General features: G+C 48.2%; 1 protein-coding gene across 2 annotated transcripts in view; it reads right to left on the bottom strand.

Annotated features, from left to right (window-relative positions):
• The window catches only part of MYO5B (myosin VB), a 338248-nt gene that overhangs the window by 72268 nt on the left and 246728 nt on the right, over positions 1-19252 (bottom strand). For both annotated transcript variants that reach the window (XM_040264474.1, XM_040264475.1), the window contains exons 13-16: positions 15598-15720; positions 14583-14666; positions 5342-5482; positions 4375-4472 (exon numbers count right to left, since the gene is read on the bottom strand). In XM_040264474.1, coding sequence (XP_040120408.1) covers positions 4375-4472; positions 5342-5482; positions 14583-14666; positions 15598-15720 — 446 coding nt within the window. The remainder of the gene's footprint in view (positions 1-4374; positions 4473-5341; positions 5483-14582; positions 14667-15597; positions 15721-19252) is intronic.

The following is a 19252-nucleotide window of genomic DNA, read 5'->3' as shown; positions in this document are numbered from 1 at the left end:
GACTGGCAGCACCTGAGCTGTCTCAGTTCTGTGTGCGTTCTCACCCTCACCTGGACTACTCCTCTTATTTGCCTCCCTGCACTCTGGCCACCCTCCCAAACTCATTCCTGCCTCCTCTGCAGAGCCTAGACAGTGTATTAAAAAGCAGAGACATCACTTTGTTAACAAAGGTCTGTACAGTCAAAGCTATGGTTTTTCCAGTAGTCATGTATGGATATGAGAGTTGGACCACAGAGAAGGCTGAGCGCCAAAGAATTGATGCTTTCAAACTGTGATGCTGCAGAAGACTCTTGACAGTTCCTTGGACTGCAAGGAGATCAAACCAGTCAATCCTAAAGGAAATCAAACCTGAATATTCATTGGAAGGATTGATGCTGAAACTGAAGCTCCAATACTTTGGCCACCTGATAAGAAGAGCCAACTCCCTGGAAAAGACACTGATGATGGGAAATACTGAAGGCAGGAGAAGGGGACAACAGAGGATGAGATGGTTGGATGGCATCATCGACTCGACGGATTTAAGTTTGAGCAAACTCTGGGAGATAGTGAAAGACAGGGAAGCCTGGCGTGCTGCAGTCCATGGGGTTGCAAAGAGTTGGACATGACTGAGCAACTGAACAACAGAGCCTTCCCTTATTATTATTTCTACAGACAGGGGCATCTGTCTTAACTCAGTGGCCAAATCATATACACTTAGCACCTCAAGCATGAGTTGGCTCCCAAGTTTAAAAGGGGAGTTTCAGGCCACGCAGAGCTGGGTCTGAATCATGATGTCACTTACGGCTGCATGTGTGATTTGGGGCACATAACACACCTCCTTGTACAGCAGTATCCTCTCTAAGGTGGGGAGAGTGGAAGTGTCTCTATTTTAGAGGGTGAGTGTGAAGATTAAGTGTAACAGCCCATGAAAGCAGTGAGGACAGCGCCTGGCACAACAGATAAGGTCACGCGTGCTATGAGCTTCTGTCATGAGAGCTGCCCAAGAATCACACAGATAAAGAACTTTATCTTCTTGTCTTTAGACAAGAAGCCATGTCGTCAGCAACTCATCCACCCTAAGGTGCTAAGTTTAGTACTGAAAACCCCATTTTTATTCTAACACCTATACTGAGTAGGACAGTGGTGGTAAAAGTCAGACATGGTCTGGATTTTCTAAAGTATCCACACTTGAAGAGGGGAGATGTGTATACAGGTAGTAAACTACAAATGAAAGTGTTATTCACTCAGTCATGTCTGACTCTCTGTGACTCCGCGGACTGTAGCCCACCAGGCTCCTCTGTCTGTGGAATTCTCCAGGGAAGAATACTCGAGTGGGTAACCATTCCCTTCTCCAGGGGATCTTTCCTACCCAGAGACTGATTAAACCACAAGGCATCGTGTGATAAAACCTGGTAAAAATGCTGAAAGAAACTGGAGGGAAAGATGCTGGGGTTGGCTGGGGTAATCAGGGAGTCTTCATGGAGAAAGCACAATGACGTGGGGACCCGGCTCCACCTCCATAGTCACTTGCCCACTACAAGGCTGCAGGCTCCCACCTACTGCCTGGGGCTCTGCGGTGCTGGGCAGGTGCACGCGGGACCCTGAGGCACTCAGCACCACCCACTGCTGAGACCAGCCCACTGGCTTTCAGGACACCTGGCCGGTTGCTCCAACGATGATCCCCACTCCAGAGGATCACACCTGCCCGGGGCCACCTCCTCCCTGGACACTTCCTGTTCTCTCACCTCTATATCGCTGCAGATCCCACAGACCCACTGAAAGTCACTCTTAGGCTGTCACCAGCTATCTGGGGCTGACAACTCCTTAAGAAGACGACTATGTCTTTATTCATTGTGATTCCACTGTCCTAGCCCAGTGCCCAGGAGAGATGGCTTCTGAACAAAGGAAGAAGCAGAAGGAAAGACTTTTTATCAAATAGAAGCATTTAGTGCAAGACAGCAGTCTCCACTGGGGAAAATTTTGCCACCAAGGAACATTAACGTTCTAAGACGCTGTTAGTTGTCACAGTGGTGGGGGTGTCAATGGCATCTAGGGGGCAGAGGCCAGGGAGGCTGCTACGTCTCCTCCAGTGCACAGGACAGCCCTGCAGAAAACCATTACTTGGCCCAAATGCCCACAGTGCTGAGGCTGAGAAAATCCGGCTTTAGAGGAAGGGGAGGAGGGATACAGCACTTTGTTTCCAGAATTATCAATAACCTCAGATTTTCATGACATAAATTTTTATACTGGTCATAAATAATCTTCATTATCTCGCTGAAATTTTTCATCAGGATAACTATTTTTTTTTTAGCCACAATTAACCGAGGAGGAAATGAAACAAAGAGGGCAAGGGCCTCGCTCGGGATGAGCCAAACAAACGGTAGCCGAGAACGCAGGCTTTCTGACTTGGTTCTGTAATCTCCCCCACTTTATTGGGAGGAAGACTTTGGTCCTGAAGGTAAAGGAGGCTCCTAGAAAAGTGGGCTATTAGGACTCGCACGTCCCTTTAAGAGTCCCAGGGGCTTCTCTCACATGGGAGGAGAGACTCAGCATGAGAACTCGGCACACGGTGGGCGCCCAGTTCTGATAGACGCATTGCCCAACGTCAGGCCTGCTTCAGGCAGAGCTGGTGGCATTCCCACACGCTCCGCTCCCGGGCCCAGCATGCCACTCATGTCCTTCACACATAATCTACCTCTTTCACACTTGCTGCTTTCCTAACAGCCTCTCTTTTTCTGGAGGCGTCTGGTGAACAGATCCACACGGAGGGATTTCCTGAGCATGTCTCGGGAACTTGGAGGAAGGGAGAAGAGTGAACAGTCAGCCAGCTCCCGAGGAGGCTGATTCGACGCTGTCTTCCCAACCTTTTCCGGGACGAGGCCCCTGAGAGTGGAAGTCAAGCTTTATTAACTGATATGAAATACAGAAGGCAGTGTAGATATTCATCCTGAGAGCTGGAGTTGCCAAAATAAATTATTTCACAGAAAGAAATTATGCCAGGACCAAAAAGGAAATCAGAAAGATGGGAAGGAATTGCTTGAAAAATGGAAAAATGTACCTCCATTGGCTAGGGGGAGAACAGCGCGTGTAGAGGCTCAGGGGAGCAGGAGGAAAGGTTGCAGGGTGAGTGAGAGACCATTCTACAAGCGCAGGGCAGCACTCCAGGCAAGAAATGGAGAGATGCGGAGACAGGCCACAGGGGAAGGAAGGGACATGGGAGACCGTGGGAGAGATTGTCAGGCGGACTCCACAGGACTTTGACAACGATTGGATCCTAGGGAGTAAGGGCCCTGCTGCCCAATATGCTAGCCACTAGCCACCTGTAAGTAAGTAAAATGAAATTAAGACTTCGCTGTCTCAGTCACCCTAGCCACACTGCAAGAACTCGGTAGGCATGTGTGACCATGTAGGTCACTGCAGATTTATCATACAATTCCATCACGGCAGAAGGTTCTACTCAATGGTGCTGGTCCAGAGGGACCCTTAGGTTTCTGGTTTGGAAGAGCCAAGTTTGGTGGGTGGATGAGATGTCAGGAAATGCTTATGCCATTTACTGTGACAAAGACCAAATAAACAGGATTCTGGGGGGCAGGGAGGAGGAGTCTGGTTTCAGACATGTTGAGTGTGAGGAGGCCAGTGAAGTCACAGCAGACTGGCAGAAATGCCAGGTGGAATCGGCACAACCCAGAGACGACAGAGATGCTGAGGAGTCATTGTTAACCAGACTTGGGGGAGGCCAATCACGGCCGGATGGCATCACCGACTCAATGGACCTGAGTTTGAGCAAACTCTGGGAGACGGTGAAGGACAGGGAAGCCTGGCATGCTGCAGTCCATGAAGTCACAAAGAGCCAGACACGACTAAGTGAACAACAATGACAGCAAACCATACGAGTGGGGACAGAAATGGAAGGAAAATTTCAAGATAGGAGTAGTGGCAGAATGTGGGTCAGAGAGAGGGGAAAGTGAGCAAGTATGGATGCCTCTGGAGGCAGAGGAGAGGGGGTGTGAGACACGGGACCGACTGCATGTCTTATCACTCGGTGCACCACGTGAGGTTACGCTTCCTCAGTCAAAAAACCTTCCCTGACCACTCCCGTCTCTGAACGGAGCAGCTGCTGTGAGATGCACTCACGTCCCCATTTAACGGCACACTTCTAACCGGCTCTCTGCTTCCTGGGCACCCTGACCTTCACTGTAAGCAACGTGAGATTGGGGAGCTGGCCCTTCACGGCCCCCAGTTCTCCGGACAGCAGCCAGCTGGGGTCCATACTCTGCACATAAACCACCAGGGCGGGGGGCGGCAGCTGCAGGACCCGCCACTCATCCCGCTGAGGCCCACAGACCCACGGGGCTGTGCCCGCCCCGTGCCCTTGACCTTCGAGGCGACACTCACTGGAAGGGCAGCTTCTCGTCGTTGGGCTTGATGCAGCGGACGTAGTGCGGTGTCGTGGCGTTCAGCGTCTCCATGAGCAGGTGCAGGGAGGAGCGGAACTGGGGAGACAGAGGTCAGCGCCCCGTGACCTACTCCTCCCCAGCTTTCGTGGTGAGTCACGAACGTCCAGGAGCACCCCCAGACTGAGGGCGGGAGCTGTCAATGCTCTTATCATTTCATTACTGTTTTAACGCAGGGCAGGGAGACCCCCGGGGACCTGGGGGGGAGTCCAGCTCTGACGCTGCTGGGCTGCGTGGCCAACCCCCAGACCCTCCCGCATCCCAGCAACAGGCTCCACAAAGCACCTGGGGAGAGACCTCCTGGGTGCATTTCACTCAGCACCCTGATCAGATGAGATGAGGCGAGCAAGGCAAGAGTGTGAGAGGGACCGTCACGTGGCTGGAGGCCCTGCTGCCCTGATACAGGGTGCCTGGGTGGCAGGCTGGCAGTTACTGCCTTATAGGACGTGCCCAGAGCAGATATCTACCAAAGCATGAGAGTCAGTGGTTGCCAGGGCTCAGCAGGCACTCTGCTCTCCTGGGAGACATGCTGGATGTCAAGGCCCACAGCAGGAGCCATTTCTCAATTTCGGGTCCCCAGGCTACTGATCCTGCCGTCCCAGACTGTACCCCTAGCCCTACAGGCTCACCCTCAGGTGTCTGTGGTCCTGAGATGTGGCCCCCCCAAAAGGGATCAGACACTCAACATGGGGATGGAGTCCTCCCCTCTCTCCCCTTCCAGTTCCCTCTAGTGAAGGTTTCGTACCTTCCTTCTTCAAAGGGCACAGAAGGACCAGGCTGGGGGCTGGGGATGCGCATACCAAGGCCACTCGGGCCCCCCTCTGACTCTGCCCCTCCATCCTTCATCTCCAGAGAGGCAGTCTTGTCTCACGTGCCAGGCTCCACAGCTCTGGGGCCTGGGGGCTAACCTGGTAACCCACGGTTTTCTTGTGCTCCTTGTTGGAGGCTTTCATGGGGCGTCTGGAGGGGCGAATGTTGATCTTGGAAGAAGCGGTGGTGGCAGGAGCAGAGTCTTTGTCATCATGGAACAAGTCAGCCACCAGTGGGAACTAGAAACAAACAGAGGAAGAAGATGGAGAACAAGAGCTCTTGGACTTCATGCTGCTTGCACTCTTTCCAAGTAGCCTTTCAATACACGCCAGAGGGAACTGGAAACACATGTCCACACAAATACTTGCACACCAGCATCTGTGGCAGCATCACTCCTAGTAGCTACGAAGCAGGAACAACCCAAATGCCCATCAATTGCTGAATGGATAAACAGAACGTGATGTATACACACAACGGAATATTACTCAACAGTGTAAAGGAATGAAATCCTTGTTCATGTTAAAACCTGCCTGAACCTTGGAAACACACCAAGTGAAAGAGTCAGACACAGCAGACCACATAGTGTGTGATTCCATTTACTGGAAATGTCCAGGGAACAGAAGGTAGTTTAGAGTTGGCCGGGGGGCTGGGCAAATGGGGAAAGTGGAATGACTGCTAATGGGGACAGAGTTTCTCCTTGGAGTAATGAAAATATTCTCGAATTTACCATGGTAATGGTTGTACAACTTGGAGACTATACTCAAACTACTGAATTATACACTTCAAAAGGGTGAACTTGGGGTATAAGAATTATATTTTAAAGAAAGGAAGGGAAAAAAGTAATGTCACCAGGAAATCTCACATAACCTTCACCTACAAAGATGGGCAAAACTTCTTTCCCTTCTGGAGTGGTAGAAGGCAGCTATGGTCTAACAAAGCTGTTTAAAATTTTCCACACTTATTATTACTGCATCTTGTAAAGTTATTTAACTTAAGCCTTAATTTCTTCATCAGTAAAATGGGAATAAGGATGGACTCGCTATACGGAGTTGCTATGAGACTAAGTAAGATGACCTCTCTGTTAACACACTGTGTACACCGGGGTGAAGGTCAGGGCAGGCACGGGGCAGGTGGGACAGAGTCCCAGCTCTCAAAGCACTGGTCGTGCCAGCATCCCTTGGGGAAGTGGATGCTGGGGACGGAATCAAGGGTTGGAAGGCCACCACCACGTGCCTGCAGGTGGGGAGGGGACAAAAGGAGGAGCCAGGCCCTGCCCTCTAACCCTGAGCCACTCCCACCCCAACGAGGCTCACACACTTGTGCTCAGGCTCCGGGCTCTGCTCCCTTGTGTCCACGCATCTTTCTTCCCGTAACTCCCACTAACATGGTGCCTCCCATCTCCTCCTGCCAGTTCTGAATGTCCGAGTCTGCCTTCTGGGGGCTCTGAAATCTGATCTCAGTGCCCCTCCCGCTCAGATAACGCGTTGTCACTTTGCTGTAACAGAAGCCACTTTCCTCCAGCCCGCTGCCTGCTCTCCCCACTGTGCTCTCTTCCAGCACCTCTCACTGCTCCGCCTTCCTGTACTTCTCTCCTCTGAGTTGCTGATTCCCCAAAACCGCATCATCGCCATTTAACTCTTCTAACGCTCATTCCCTGGACAGTGTCCTTTGTGCCCGTGGCTTCAACTATCCCCTTCAAGCCCATCTCTCCATCTCGATCTCCCACTACTGCGACCAACAGTTCCAACCCTCTGCTCAATATCCTCCTCCTCACTCTTAGTGTTCCACTGGAAGCTCCAAGTTCAACACAGCCCAAACCACTACCACCTGCTGTCTTCCCAAATTTAGATTAGAGATCCTGCCATCACCCACCTCTCATCCCAATCAATCACCCAGTCTGTCCATGGTTAAGCCTCAGCAGTCCTTTCTTGATCAACCAGAATGCCCCTGTCCTAGTTCAGGCCCACCTGAGCGCTCCCCCAGGTCACTGTAGTCATCTACAAACCTTGAGTGCCCACCTCCAGGCATATCCTTCTGCAAACACGTTCTACCCCACAGCCAGTCTTAGAGTTTTCTCTACATCCAAAACATACCTAGTAACCCCTTGTTTACAGACTTGTTGGTCCTCACTGTCTACAGCAAAGAGCCGCTATCACATATATTAACTGAGGACAGGGGGAGCGGCAGGAATAGAGGGGCTGATGGAGGTGGGAGAGGTCAGCCCAGGCATGGGGCCTCCGTAGACTGGTGCCAGAAAGCCAAGGCACACGTGAGAAAGGGTCACGTGCCCAGTCAGAAAGGCGCCTAGAAGTGTCCGCAGAGAAATGACTGATGGGAGTCTGAAGCCAGGTTCACATTCTAAAGACAGCAGTGATTCCGTCTGCCAAGTCCAAACGATACCAAACTGATTAAATTATTCTAATTCACATACTTTCAGAAGTGGACTTCCAAGATGTTTGGGTCTTCGGTAGAAGTTACGAACAGTATGACTATACCACTGGAGAAGTCTAATTTACAGAAATCATTAACAGCTTTTTCTGTGAAAAATCTGTTAACTTCTGAGGTCGGGAGCTCGTATCAGAATCACAGAAGGAACTCTGAAATTGAATGCAATAATAAGAGTATTTTAAAATTTAAGCCCCTTTCTCCTGCTGCCATCAGAAAAGCTATGCCTTTTATTTATTTGATATATTAAAGGATTTATAAGTTAAGAACAAAAAATGAAAACTTCTGTTCAAGGCAGATTTTAATCTATGCAGGCACTGTGCCGTAATTGAGGAACAAACACGACCAAGCCTGGAGGATTTGTACTGTATTTTAAAAGCGATGTTTTCGTTGTTAGGTCCCGGCTATCAAGACTGTATCTGGAAGTGGTCAGGTCTCTAGGATGGAGAAGAAGATGAGTTTGTTGAGACCTTAACACTAGCAGGGAGGGGTGGGCTTTATGTTCTATTCAGAACTGATGTTACAAACTCAGTGAACACACAGAGACATCTAGTTGAACCACAAGATGGAATGACCAAGAGGTACCTCGTTTAACCTCAGGCTGCAGGCAACAATAAAAGACCAGGCAGATACCCCACCACCCCAACCCAACCCCACTCCCCAGGGCAAGGGGATGGGCCCAACAGGGACCTCCTTGTCCCCAGAGTGTCCCAAAGTCTCGACGAAAAGTAGTTACCAAGCTCTTGTTTGAAAATGGATTCATGCAAAAGGAACACATTTCTGAGTGAGAGAGAGCTGTGTTTTGTTGTTGTTTTTAATTGACTAACGCCAGTTCTGCTTTTCAAACAACCAGAAAGTCTATTTACCAGCCCAGGAATGGAAGCACTACAATTCACCTTAGGGCAGTCCTCAGAAACAGAATCCACCTGGGCGTTTCTAAAAACCTGCTCCCTTCAATCTTGAAAATACTGAAATAAAACCTTCAAACAAACCAAGCACTCCCTGATACTGCTGGTCACTTATTTCAGTGTTGGCAGGCACTGACTTTGGTGTTCTCTGCTACTCAAGTCTATATATAGATTTTAAAAGCTGGAGGCAGATCTGTTTGAAAAGGGATTAAAAGAAATATGAAAACATTTTCTAAAGACCACAGGAGGGTTTAAGAAAAATGTCAATTACAGGTATCTATATAGCTGTTACCTTGGAAATCACAGCTATTCACTTCCGTTTATATGAACAATAACTATCTTTTCTTGAAAGCAGACATGTGAAACTAAAATAAGACACTACAATGACTATTTGATTGGAATCTCTAGCTTCGAGTCTTATCTTTAAAAGCTCTGGCTGTAAACATAATAACAAACACATTTTCTTTTCCATCAATTCTTATATATGGTAAATGCTACCCTCCAGGTGGAAAAAATTTTTGAACTTTTAGGTAAGAAATACCCTGTTTAATATTCATTGGAAGGACTGATGCTGAAGCTGAAACTCCAATACTTTGACCACCTGATGGGAAGAACTGACTCATCTGAAAAGACCCTGATGCTGGGAAAGATTGAAGGCAGGAGAAGAGGACGACAGAGGATGAGATGGTTGGATGGCATCAATGAGTCAACAAACATGAATCTGAGTAAACTCTGGGAGCTGGCAATGGACAGGGAGGCCTGGTTGCTGCAGTCCATGGGGTCACGAAGAGTTGGACACGACTGAGCGACTGAACTGAACTGACTCTATTTAAAGGGGTTTTAAAGGGTATTTGGAGGAAAAGTCTCAGCACTTTTTTCAAGAAGCGGGACCTTTCTGTATCGCTGAGAATGATCATATTGTTTTCCTAACTAAAGTTCTCTCTTACACAGTTATCTATTTATTCTAAGTATTGGGAGAGGCTTTATAACTACCAGCAGAAACTGATTTTAAACAGGAAGCCCTCCAAAAACACTTCAAAGCTAATGTTTCATAGTATGCTGACTCAAAAGCTATTATATAACAACTTTTAAAAAAGTAAAGCAAATGTGCTTGCTCAAAATGAAACATGTGTGTACCCTGGAAGGAAGCTAGTTGTGTAGAAAGCAATGGAATGCATGTGTCGTTATTCTTGAGCTTAAACTGAGGGAAAAAGGAGACGGGGCGGTGGCGGCAGGGGGTGGATCAAGATGGTGTTTGGATCTTGTCAGAGCATCCTGACTCTTGGACCTCAGGGACAGTTGCAGCCCACTGTAGGCAGTCTGGGCTCAAATGGTCTGCCTGGCCTCAGGACCACACTGGTCTTGAGATCCTGTCCGCTGGGATGGTGTGGAGATGGTACCAGCAGGGTCTGCCTGGGAACACGGCCCAGAATGGCCCTTGCTTTCCAGCACCTGCCGGCATGCACCCTGGACCCACTGCCCAGCCCTCTGACCTGAACTCCATGGGGCCCTGGAACAGGAAATCTCCAGAAGAAAAAATTCTCCCTTCAAGATTCCCCTACCACCTCGATTTATAAATTTTATCGCTTTTTATAATAAACACTAAGAAGAAAAACCCTCCATCTTTAGAATCTAAAACAAATCAGTCTGTTAACCTGAAGTCATGTTTTAAAAGAGGCATCTCTCTACTTAAATCTCTATTTATAGCTTTCTGATAGCTGAGGAAGCATTTAGCTGTATTACAGCCTCTTAGGCAGCATAACTGGCTTTACTAATTACATTCTCATTAACACTGTTTTATTTCACTGCTCTTGGTGGGAGCTCTTCAAACAGCCTTTTGGCTGGCAGGGTACATGGCTTTCTTCCATCCCATCCTGACTAATTTTTCACACTGATTTGTTAATTTCTTACCAGGGATGTCACACAAAAGGAAAAAGCTAATAGGTCTCTTCCCAAATAAAAATACCTTTAAGTAAAACCATGAATTTGCCTACGGGATGTAAGAGTTTTGCTCAGTGAGAAGAAAACCAGTAAAAAGGTGGGCATTAACTAGATACCATAGGCTTGTATCTTTCCAGGTCTTTTTCTCTCTCTGCTTTAAGTGTATCCTAGAAACAAATTTTGTGGGACTGATGTAAAAAAAAATTTAAAGAAAATGATAGTGGCTCAGTGAACTCTGGGCTTTAAAAATGCTACAACGACAGATGCTGCCAGTGGTACCCACCTGTCTGAATGATTTAAAGCACATTTCTAATCGCTCTGATTGGCAGCTGTAGTCTGTGGAGATCCCATCTATAGGTTTATAGTGACATACTGTTGATTTCTGCTTTCCATCTCCTGGGATGTCTGAAATGGGCTGGAAGGCATCCAGGGTGGAGCATTCTCAGCCCTCCTCCTACTGGGGTCTGGGGGGCCTGGGAGCCCCTCTCAGTTAAATCTTTAAGGGTTGCTGGTCGTCATCACAGCATCTCTGAGAGTTTGCTGGGATGGGAGCAGGAGGGCCTGGCCACAAGGTCTTTGGTTTCTTTAGAAATGTTAGCTGGTGAAGGGGAAGGCTAGAGTTGTGGTAGGTGGACAGTGGATAGAAGGGAGTTGGTACCTTTTAAGAGTGGGCTTCCCTGGTGGCTCAGCAGTAAAGAATCTGCCTGCCCATGCAGGAGATGTGAGCTTGATCCCTGGGGTGGAGAAGATCCTCTGGAGGAAGCAAATGGCAACCCATGCCAGTATTCTTGCCTGGGAAATCCCATGGACAGAGGAGCCTGGCAGGTTACAGTCCATGGGATTGCAGAAAGTTGGACAGCTTAGTGACTAAACGAGAACAAACCTTTTAAGAGCAGATCACAGAACTATTTTACACTCCAATTTAGCAATACTGCTAGACTTTTGAAGGGCATACTCTTGGAACTGTCAATTCCATTTCTAATAATTTACAGGCAGACACAACTATACAAGTAAGCAAAGATATATGTAAAGGGCATTCCTTGCAGTGTTATTTGAGTTAGCAAAATATCAACAATTGTTTAAAAAAAGAAAAGAAGTGGATATGTACTCATATGAAAAATGGCCAAGAGATCACGGTAAGTGAAAAGTGAGAGGACTGTGTATAATGCCATTCATTTCAATTTTAAAAAGATGTACCCGTATATTTGTATCATCAGAGTGGGAATGCATGAAAAGAAAGGTCAGGAGCGGGAGAGAATAGTTCTATTTTATATATTTCTAAACTATTTGAATTTTTTATGAGCCTATATTTCATTTCTAATAAAAATTCAGTACACCCTATCTAAAATGATACACCTGTTTGGAAAAGAAAGAATACCAGGCCTGAGACTGCCATCCTAGAGAGGCCTGCTTACAAGACACATGCTTGGCTGGTGTCTGGAAACGTGGATTTGGGGAGGGTCTTTTGCAGTCCCTGATAAGAACGGTTCACTGAGCCTAAACTGTTTACACCAAAAATATTGTTTTTGCTGAGCCAACCTGCTTTCCTGCTGCGAGTCTGGAACTGGTACGTGCTAGGCAAAGGGTGCCAACATCACTGACTACCAGTAGGGAACCCTGAATGCCCAGGCTCAGGTGAGCTGCTCTGGTAAATAGTTGCCAGGGATCATCACAAGCTTCCCAGGGGCCGCTAGTGGTAAAGAACCCGCTTGCCAGTGCAGGAGACATAAGAGACACGGGTTTGATCCCTGGGTCGGGAAGATGCCCTGGAGAAGGCAATGGCAAAACACTCCAGTATTCTTGCCTGGAGAATCCCATGGACAGCAGAGCCTGGCGGGCTACAGTCTATGGGGTTACACAGGGGTCATGTGAGACACGACGGAAGTGACTCAGCAGTGGCAGCAGGTATCATCACAAGGCACTACCGTGGAAAAGAAGCATATTCAGCAGGACTCCCCTGTCCTCCCCTGGGGGAGGACTCCCGAAGCTCGCACCTGGTTTCCACGGCTATCACCCCAGGCACCCTCTCCCTTGCTGATGTGCCTTATACCCATTTGCCGTAATAAATCATAGCCATGAGCACTATGGTTGAGAGTCTTCCTAGCAAATGGTTCAATTTGGGGGTGACTATGGGGACTCCACGGAGAAGGCAATGGCAACCCACTCCAGTGTTCTTGCTTGGAGAATCCCACAGACGAAGGAGCCTGGTGGGCTGCTGTCTATGGGGTTGCACAGAGTCGGACACGACTGAAGCGACTTAGCAGCAGCAGCAGCATGGGGACTCCAAGCACATTCCTATTATTCTTTTCCATAGAACCTTCTTCCTGACCTTCACAGCATCACCAAAACTTATGATCAAACTGTACATCTTTTCACTTGACTGTAAGTTCCGTGAGGTTAACTACACGTACTTGTTACCACTATATATCACACAAATGTTTAATAAAGTTTGTTAAATAAAAATAAGGGAAAAAAATCTCAGTGGCTAATAACAGATAATCTGCTGGAGATAAGAGTGTGAGAGATTCCCTTCTAGATACTGGGATCCCCGAGAGACACTCAGACTAAGACAAAAATCAACGGCAGAACCAGACTCTGCACTTAACAGAAAGAACCCGACACTCTCCCCCAGTCTCTCATTTGTGCTCCTTCCCAACAGGAGAAGCCTGTCACAAGAAAGCAAGCTTCTTAGCCCTCTAGGGCTGCTGTCACAGGAATAGGAGGTCACAGGCCTCTACTTCTAAGACACACAGGAGGAAACGTGCTCCTCGGGGCTCAAACCGTCCACTTCCATTCTCTCACTGTGGTTCCCCTCCCATCCCTCACCTTTCTTGCAAAGAATGGAAAAAGTCACGTTAACCACCATGGACTGGAGGGCTGGATACTTGGCAAGGCAAGGGGTTAATCTCGCATTGACGTGCACATTTATCCAAAGCAAGTTTGTCTCAATGATGACTAACTCTCTAGATACGGGGAGATGACACGAGCTGGGGTTTGCCCTGGGCTGCCCACATTGCTGGTAATGACTCAAATCCTCCCTAAAACCCTGGCCTCGGGGCCACGTGATTTACCTGCCTCTAGATGCCTGGGTCCATCCTCAGGGTGTATTTTTTGCATTCCATCACCTCAGCCCTATGGCATTCATCTACAGCTTATCACAAAGAGAAATTAATCTGCCACTGGCAGCGTTATCAGGCCTCCGCAGTGAGTGCAGTGCCGCGTGGTCTGGAAGAAAGCCTCCAAACTCCTGGAGGGTCCTTTCCCGGGCTTCCTCTGAGGGGCTGTGGCCAGCATCGGCAAGGGGGCTCTCTGGACCAGCAGGGCTTGTGCAGCCCCAGCCCAGGCCGCCTCTCCCTTCAGTTACTGTAGGCTTGTTCACCTGCCCACCCCCAGCCCGTAACAGGATGTAAATGCCTACAGGTATATTCAGGGCCATGCCTCACCAGGGGTAGGTGCTTGATAAATGTGTTTAGGTCAGTCGGTACTTTGTTCCTTCTGCCTGTGGAATGGACACAATATTGGCTGCCTTTTTGTTATGCTCATGAGAAGGAAACAACTGAAATTTTGGAGACCCTAGAAAGTGATGCTTCAGAACTGCAGACAGAAGGCTCCCCTGAATCCTGCTGCCCCATTTATGTTTCTGGCCGTAGGCAGGTTCCACCGACTGCTAAGCAGAAACCAAAGGCGCTGAAACCAGGATCTGAAGGGGTTTAAGTGCTTTCACATCTGCTCCAAGGAGACGGAAGACAAATGACACAATGGACACCTGCAGTGTCTCCACAGTTAGACTCACCACGACCCCTTCAGACTGGCCCCCTTTCCCACATCCCTCCACCAGCTGGTACCTTTCGCAGTCGCCTCTGCCATCCCTTGCTCCCTTCCTTTCATCAGGCCATCCTCAAATTCTCAGACTGAAATGACTGGCAGGCCCCTCACGCCCCACCACCCCCAACCGTGATCCAGGATGGTGCTGGCACTGACCACACCCTGCCCGGCTCTGGCCTGGGTGCTCCGCTTCTGTCTCTCCACTTCCGGAGCTCTTTACCTTGCTGGCCTTCAGGATGTTGATCTGTTCTTCGTACACGGTATCTCTGTTTTTCTCCAGAAAACCATCTGAAAGGTACTCCACCTGGGGCCATGGCCGGAAAAAGAAAGAGTAGTTACTGCTCCTGCGTGACCTGGGGCCCTCAGCAGCATCTCCACTGGTTTCATCTCATCCAGAGCATCTTCTGAAAAGAGCTGTGTGTACGTGGGAAACCCACAGATGCTCTCATCTAAAATGTAAACCCAACACGTACCGAAATTTACAGAGAGGAAGCTGAATATTCATTTTGTGGAAAACCACATTCTTTTGCAGTCCATGGGGTTGCAAAGAGTCAGACACAACTGAGTGACTGAACAATAACAACATTGGTCTGGGCTTCCCTGGTGGTTCAGACAGTAAAGAATCTGCCTGCAATGCAGGGAGAGAGCCGGGTTCGATCCTTGGGTTGGGAAAATCCCCTGGAGTAAGGGAATGGCTACCCACTCCAGTATTCTTGCCTGAGGAATTCCATGGAGAGAGGAGCCTGGTGGGCTATAATCCATGGGGTTGCAAAGAGTCAGACAGGACAGAGCAAATAACACATTGTTTCAAACACGAAGGAGCAAATAACACATTGATTCAAAAAGGAGTTTCCATAAGATGGCCTTGGACAGAAGGCTTCCTTTGGGTGCTCTAAGCGCAGCTTATCAGCCTCACGACAGATCTACTGAATTAGAACTTGCCTTTGAGCAAGACCTGGTGATGTACACGCACAGGAAAATTTGAGAAGCACTGGGCTAGTGCACGTGGAACACAACGCACATGGAGAAATCCTAAGTCTACACCAGCTGCTGGGAAACGAGCCACGTGGAGAAGGAGCCACTCCCTCAGGCTCCAGGAGGCTAGACAAGGCCCCACCCAAGAGACTCCAGGCCACTTACCTGACTTCGCAGGTCAGCTCCCTCTCAGCCCAAGAACCCGAAGTCCCCCGAGGGTGGGGCTCTCGGAGTGCTGAGCCCACCATGAGAAGACCCACCTTATCTGCAAAGTGGATGACAATGAAGGCTTTGTTGGACATGCGGGGTTTCTGGAAGTGCTGGCTGCCAGAGTGCCTGTCATAGAGCTTCTGAGTCCAGTTCTGGTCGGTTCCTCTGGGGACCTGTGGATTCACAAAATCAGGGGTTTTGCGAAGAGGAAAAAGGAAGTCGAGAATAGAGGCAGGGTGATGGAGTCTGCCAGGAAGTTAACCTCATCGAGGCTGGATTCAGCACTCAGACCCGGGCCCTAACCGGATGTGGAAAGCAGACTCAACCATGGACACCTGGGATCCCACACAGCACGCTCTCAACATGCCCTTCGTGCTGGCTCCTGTGGTGTCTACAGGAGTGAACCGAACCTCAGGGAACCTGCTGGTTGGCAGATGCTGGAAGAGCTGAGAGAGGACGAGGGTGGAGGCGAAGGTTACAAGAGCAGAATCACAACCCACGGGACAAATCTGAAGATGCTTTTTAGTTCTTGGGCGGGGCAGTGACTTCAGGGTCATGAACACATCACCCCATCTCTAGTCCGAGCTCCTGTTCGCTCAGGCCAACTCCTGCAGCAGGACAGGTCGCCCTCTGTCTCATCTGAACACCAGTGTCCAGGCTCAGCTCAAGTCTGTCCTTTTCTCTGGAGCCTTTCTTGACCACCCTCAATCGCACTTTGGAATCTTCCAGTTGAGTTCTTACACAAGCGCGGTCAAACACTGTTCATCAGTTGGTTTTTGTGTATTGTCTTGTCTCTATAAACTGTAAGTTTGTTGCACTCGAGAAATATGTCTGTTTTTTTCCTGCCCCTCAAAAAACTTAAAACTGGGTTCCAGCCACAAACTGGGTGCTAAGTACCTAGTGACTGAACCATGCAGTACTAATCTCTACCTCCCTCAAATTTACATTTAGCAATTTCACTCCATTAAGGATTCTGAAGAGCAGCCTCTTTTCATATCTTTAGAGATAGCTTAGAAAGTGAAAACGCATCATGCTTTGCTGAGAACAAAACACAGAGCCACTCTACTCACCTCTCAAATTATCAAAGATGATGGCACCTTGTCAAATGTGAAGGTACCCCTCTTTCATTCTTGACCATCACTGCATACACCCTTTCCTCAGCTATGGGCTACCAATGACTTGCCGTTTCATTAGTTTAGCCTGTACATTTGGATCAGGCAGGGTTGAAGGTGACCCTTGCACTAGCCATTTAAAAAGGGCTTTGTTTTAGTAGATTAATAAAACCTGTGCATATGAAAAATTGCTTATCCACTTGAAAACAAATTTCTCAAATACTTTGTAACCAAACAGATTTTTCTCAATATTCAACTTGGTGTAACTGGTACTGAATATCCAGTGTTAAGTGCCATAGGATTTTTAAGAAAACTTTTTCTTCAAGGAGGCTAGTAATTGCGTTGGGCAGACAAAATAAAATATATTTAATTCCGCATTTTAAAATATATTGTTTCATATTTGTCTCCAAGCAGCTTGTGTTCAGAAACACCAGGTGTGGGGGAAGCAAGAGGCCAACCTGGCTGAGCTCCCAGGAGGCAAAAACAGAAGCACAATGGGCCCAGACCTAGCAGACCCGGGGTAGACAGGACCGGAAGGGCAGGACCATGATGAGAAGTCCCACCTGGGTCAGCACCTGCGTTTGCCAGTATCCAGCTCATCTTATCTTGTCCGTGAAATTGGACTTCTCAGCAGATTTCATAATCCTACATATTCCCTAAATCAGACTTGCGTGAATCAATGAGTAAGAGAGGCCTGGAACCAAGGTCATATGTAAACATATTTCCTGACAAGGGTCGGTCTCTGTTCTCACCCCCATCCTTGACTAAAAATGAAGGCCAGCAGAAATTCATAGGAATGAAGAATCTCAGATGATGCTAAAAGCAAACGTCCAGAGAACTTATTGCCAGGCGATTTTCTATACATTTTATTATATTAACCACTCAATCCTATGAACTAGGTATTAGTTTCTCAGTCATGTCCAACTCTCTGCAAACCCCATGGAGTGTAGCCCACCAGGCTCCTCTGTCCATGGGCTTCTCCAGGCAAGGGTACTGGCGTGGGTAGCCATTTCCTTCTCCAGGGGATCTTCCCGACCCACGGATTGAACCTGGGTCTCCTGCATTGCAGGCAGATTTTTCACCATCTGAGCCACCAGGGAAGCTACTATATACATTTTACAGGCGAAGAAACAGAGCAGTTAGGTAACTTGCCCAAGGTCACACAGCTGGCAAGCAGCAAAGCTGGGGTTCAAGCCAGGACAGGCTGGTTGGTTGATGTGCTCCTCACTGTTTGGGCTTCCCTGCCCGATGACAGAGTTTTAAAGGAGCCACAAAGGCACGGTTAGGTGGGAAGCAGTCATTTCCAAAAATCTTTCCAATAAGTAGATTTAAAACAGGCATTGGAGACAACAAGCAAATCTTGTATTTTGATAAAATCTACATTGCGGTTATCAGTAGCTCTGGAATATGCTGCAAATCAAATCCTTGTTAAAAAAAGTATCTGCCAGCAGCTTCATGCAAGCTTTCTTCCTCTCCAAAGGCACTGGGCCAGAAGCCTGGACTCCAGCTCTGCCTTCATCTAGGTGGGTACTGTCCCTCAGGAGGTGAATCCCTCTGACCTGCTCTGCTGGCCACTGGTCACACCAAAGGTGAAGGCCACATCTAGATGAAACGTCTCAAGTTGGCAAATGTTGTAGAGATAAGAAGTAGATTTGTGGTTGCCTAGGGCTGTGGGGGAATGGAGAATTTCTGCTAATGTATATCTTTAGGGGATGATGAAAATGTTGTGAAATTCATGGTTGCACAACTCTGAATACATGAAAAAAAAACCCACTGACTTGTGTATTTAAAATACGTGAGTTGGATGGTTTATTAACTCTATCTTAATAAAGCTGTTAAAATACATTAAACCTGATTTTACTCTTTGCTACTAAAATAAAACAGAAAAAACTAGGGGGTAGGGAATGAAATAATCCTTGGACTTACTAAGTCCCTCATCTCCAACAGCCTGGGGTATAAAACCTGTGGCCCCAGACAGCTTTTCATCAAGGCACTCCTGGAACCCTCGTAGGAAGCTATGTCTGGCTGCCATCACTGGCCTGAGACATCGCCTCGGGCTAAAGCCTGCCCCAGCCCAACAGCTGACAAGAGCTGGTTGATAAGGAGCCTAAAGTCAGTTATTCCATCTGTTTCTTGTCCCATCTTCCTGAGCCTGTGCCACCAAGACAGCCTTCCTGGCCACCATCTCACTCCATCTCAGACCTCTGTGGGCTCCCTGATGACTCCCACCCCTGGTGACCTCTCAGGTGGCCCTGCTCACATCAGCCCTGAATCCTCCTGTGATAGCTGGGCCTCCAGGACTCTGCTGTCCTAACAGCTCCAGGCAGAAGTGGCTCCTTCCTCCTCACCTGCAGCCATCTCCTCCTTCACTTTCCCACCTTCACAAAACACCCCTTTCGCATGCTCAGCAAGACACTAATTCTAGACCAACCCAGAAGCAGAAGGTATTAAGAAGCAGAAGACAGAAGCAGATGATATTAAGAAGAGGTGGCAAGAATACACAGAAGAACTATACAAAAAAGATCTTCATGACCCAGATAATCACAATAGTGTGATCACTCACCTAGAGCCAGATATCCTGGAACAGGAAGTC

The sequence above is a fragment of the Oryx dammah genome, unplaced genomic scaffold, assembly GCF_014754425.2.
Source record: "Oryx dammah isolate SB20612 unplaced genomic scaffold, SCBI_Odam_1.1 HiC_scaffold_22, whole genome shotgun sequence".
Classification (NCBI taxonomy): Eukaryota; Metazoa; Chordata; class Mammalia; order Artiodactyla; family Bovidae; genus Oryx; species Oryx dammah.
The sequence above is the reverse complement of the archived record's forward strand: the minus strand, read 5'-3'. Positions and strand labels throughout refer to the sequence as shown.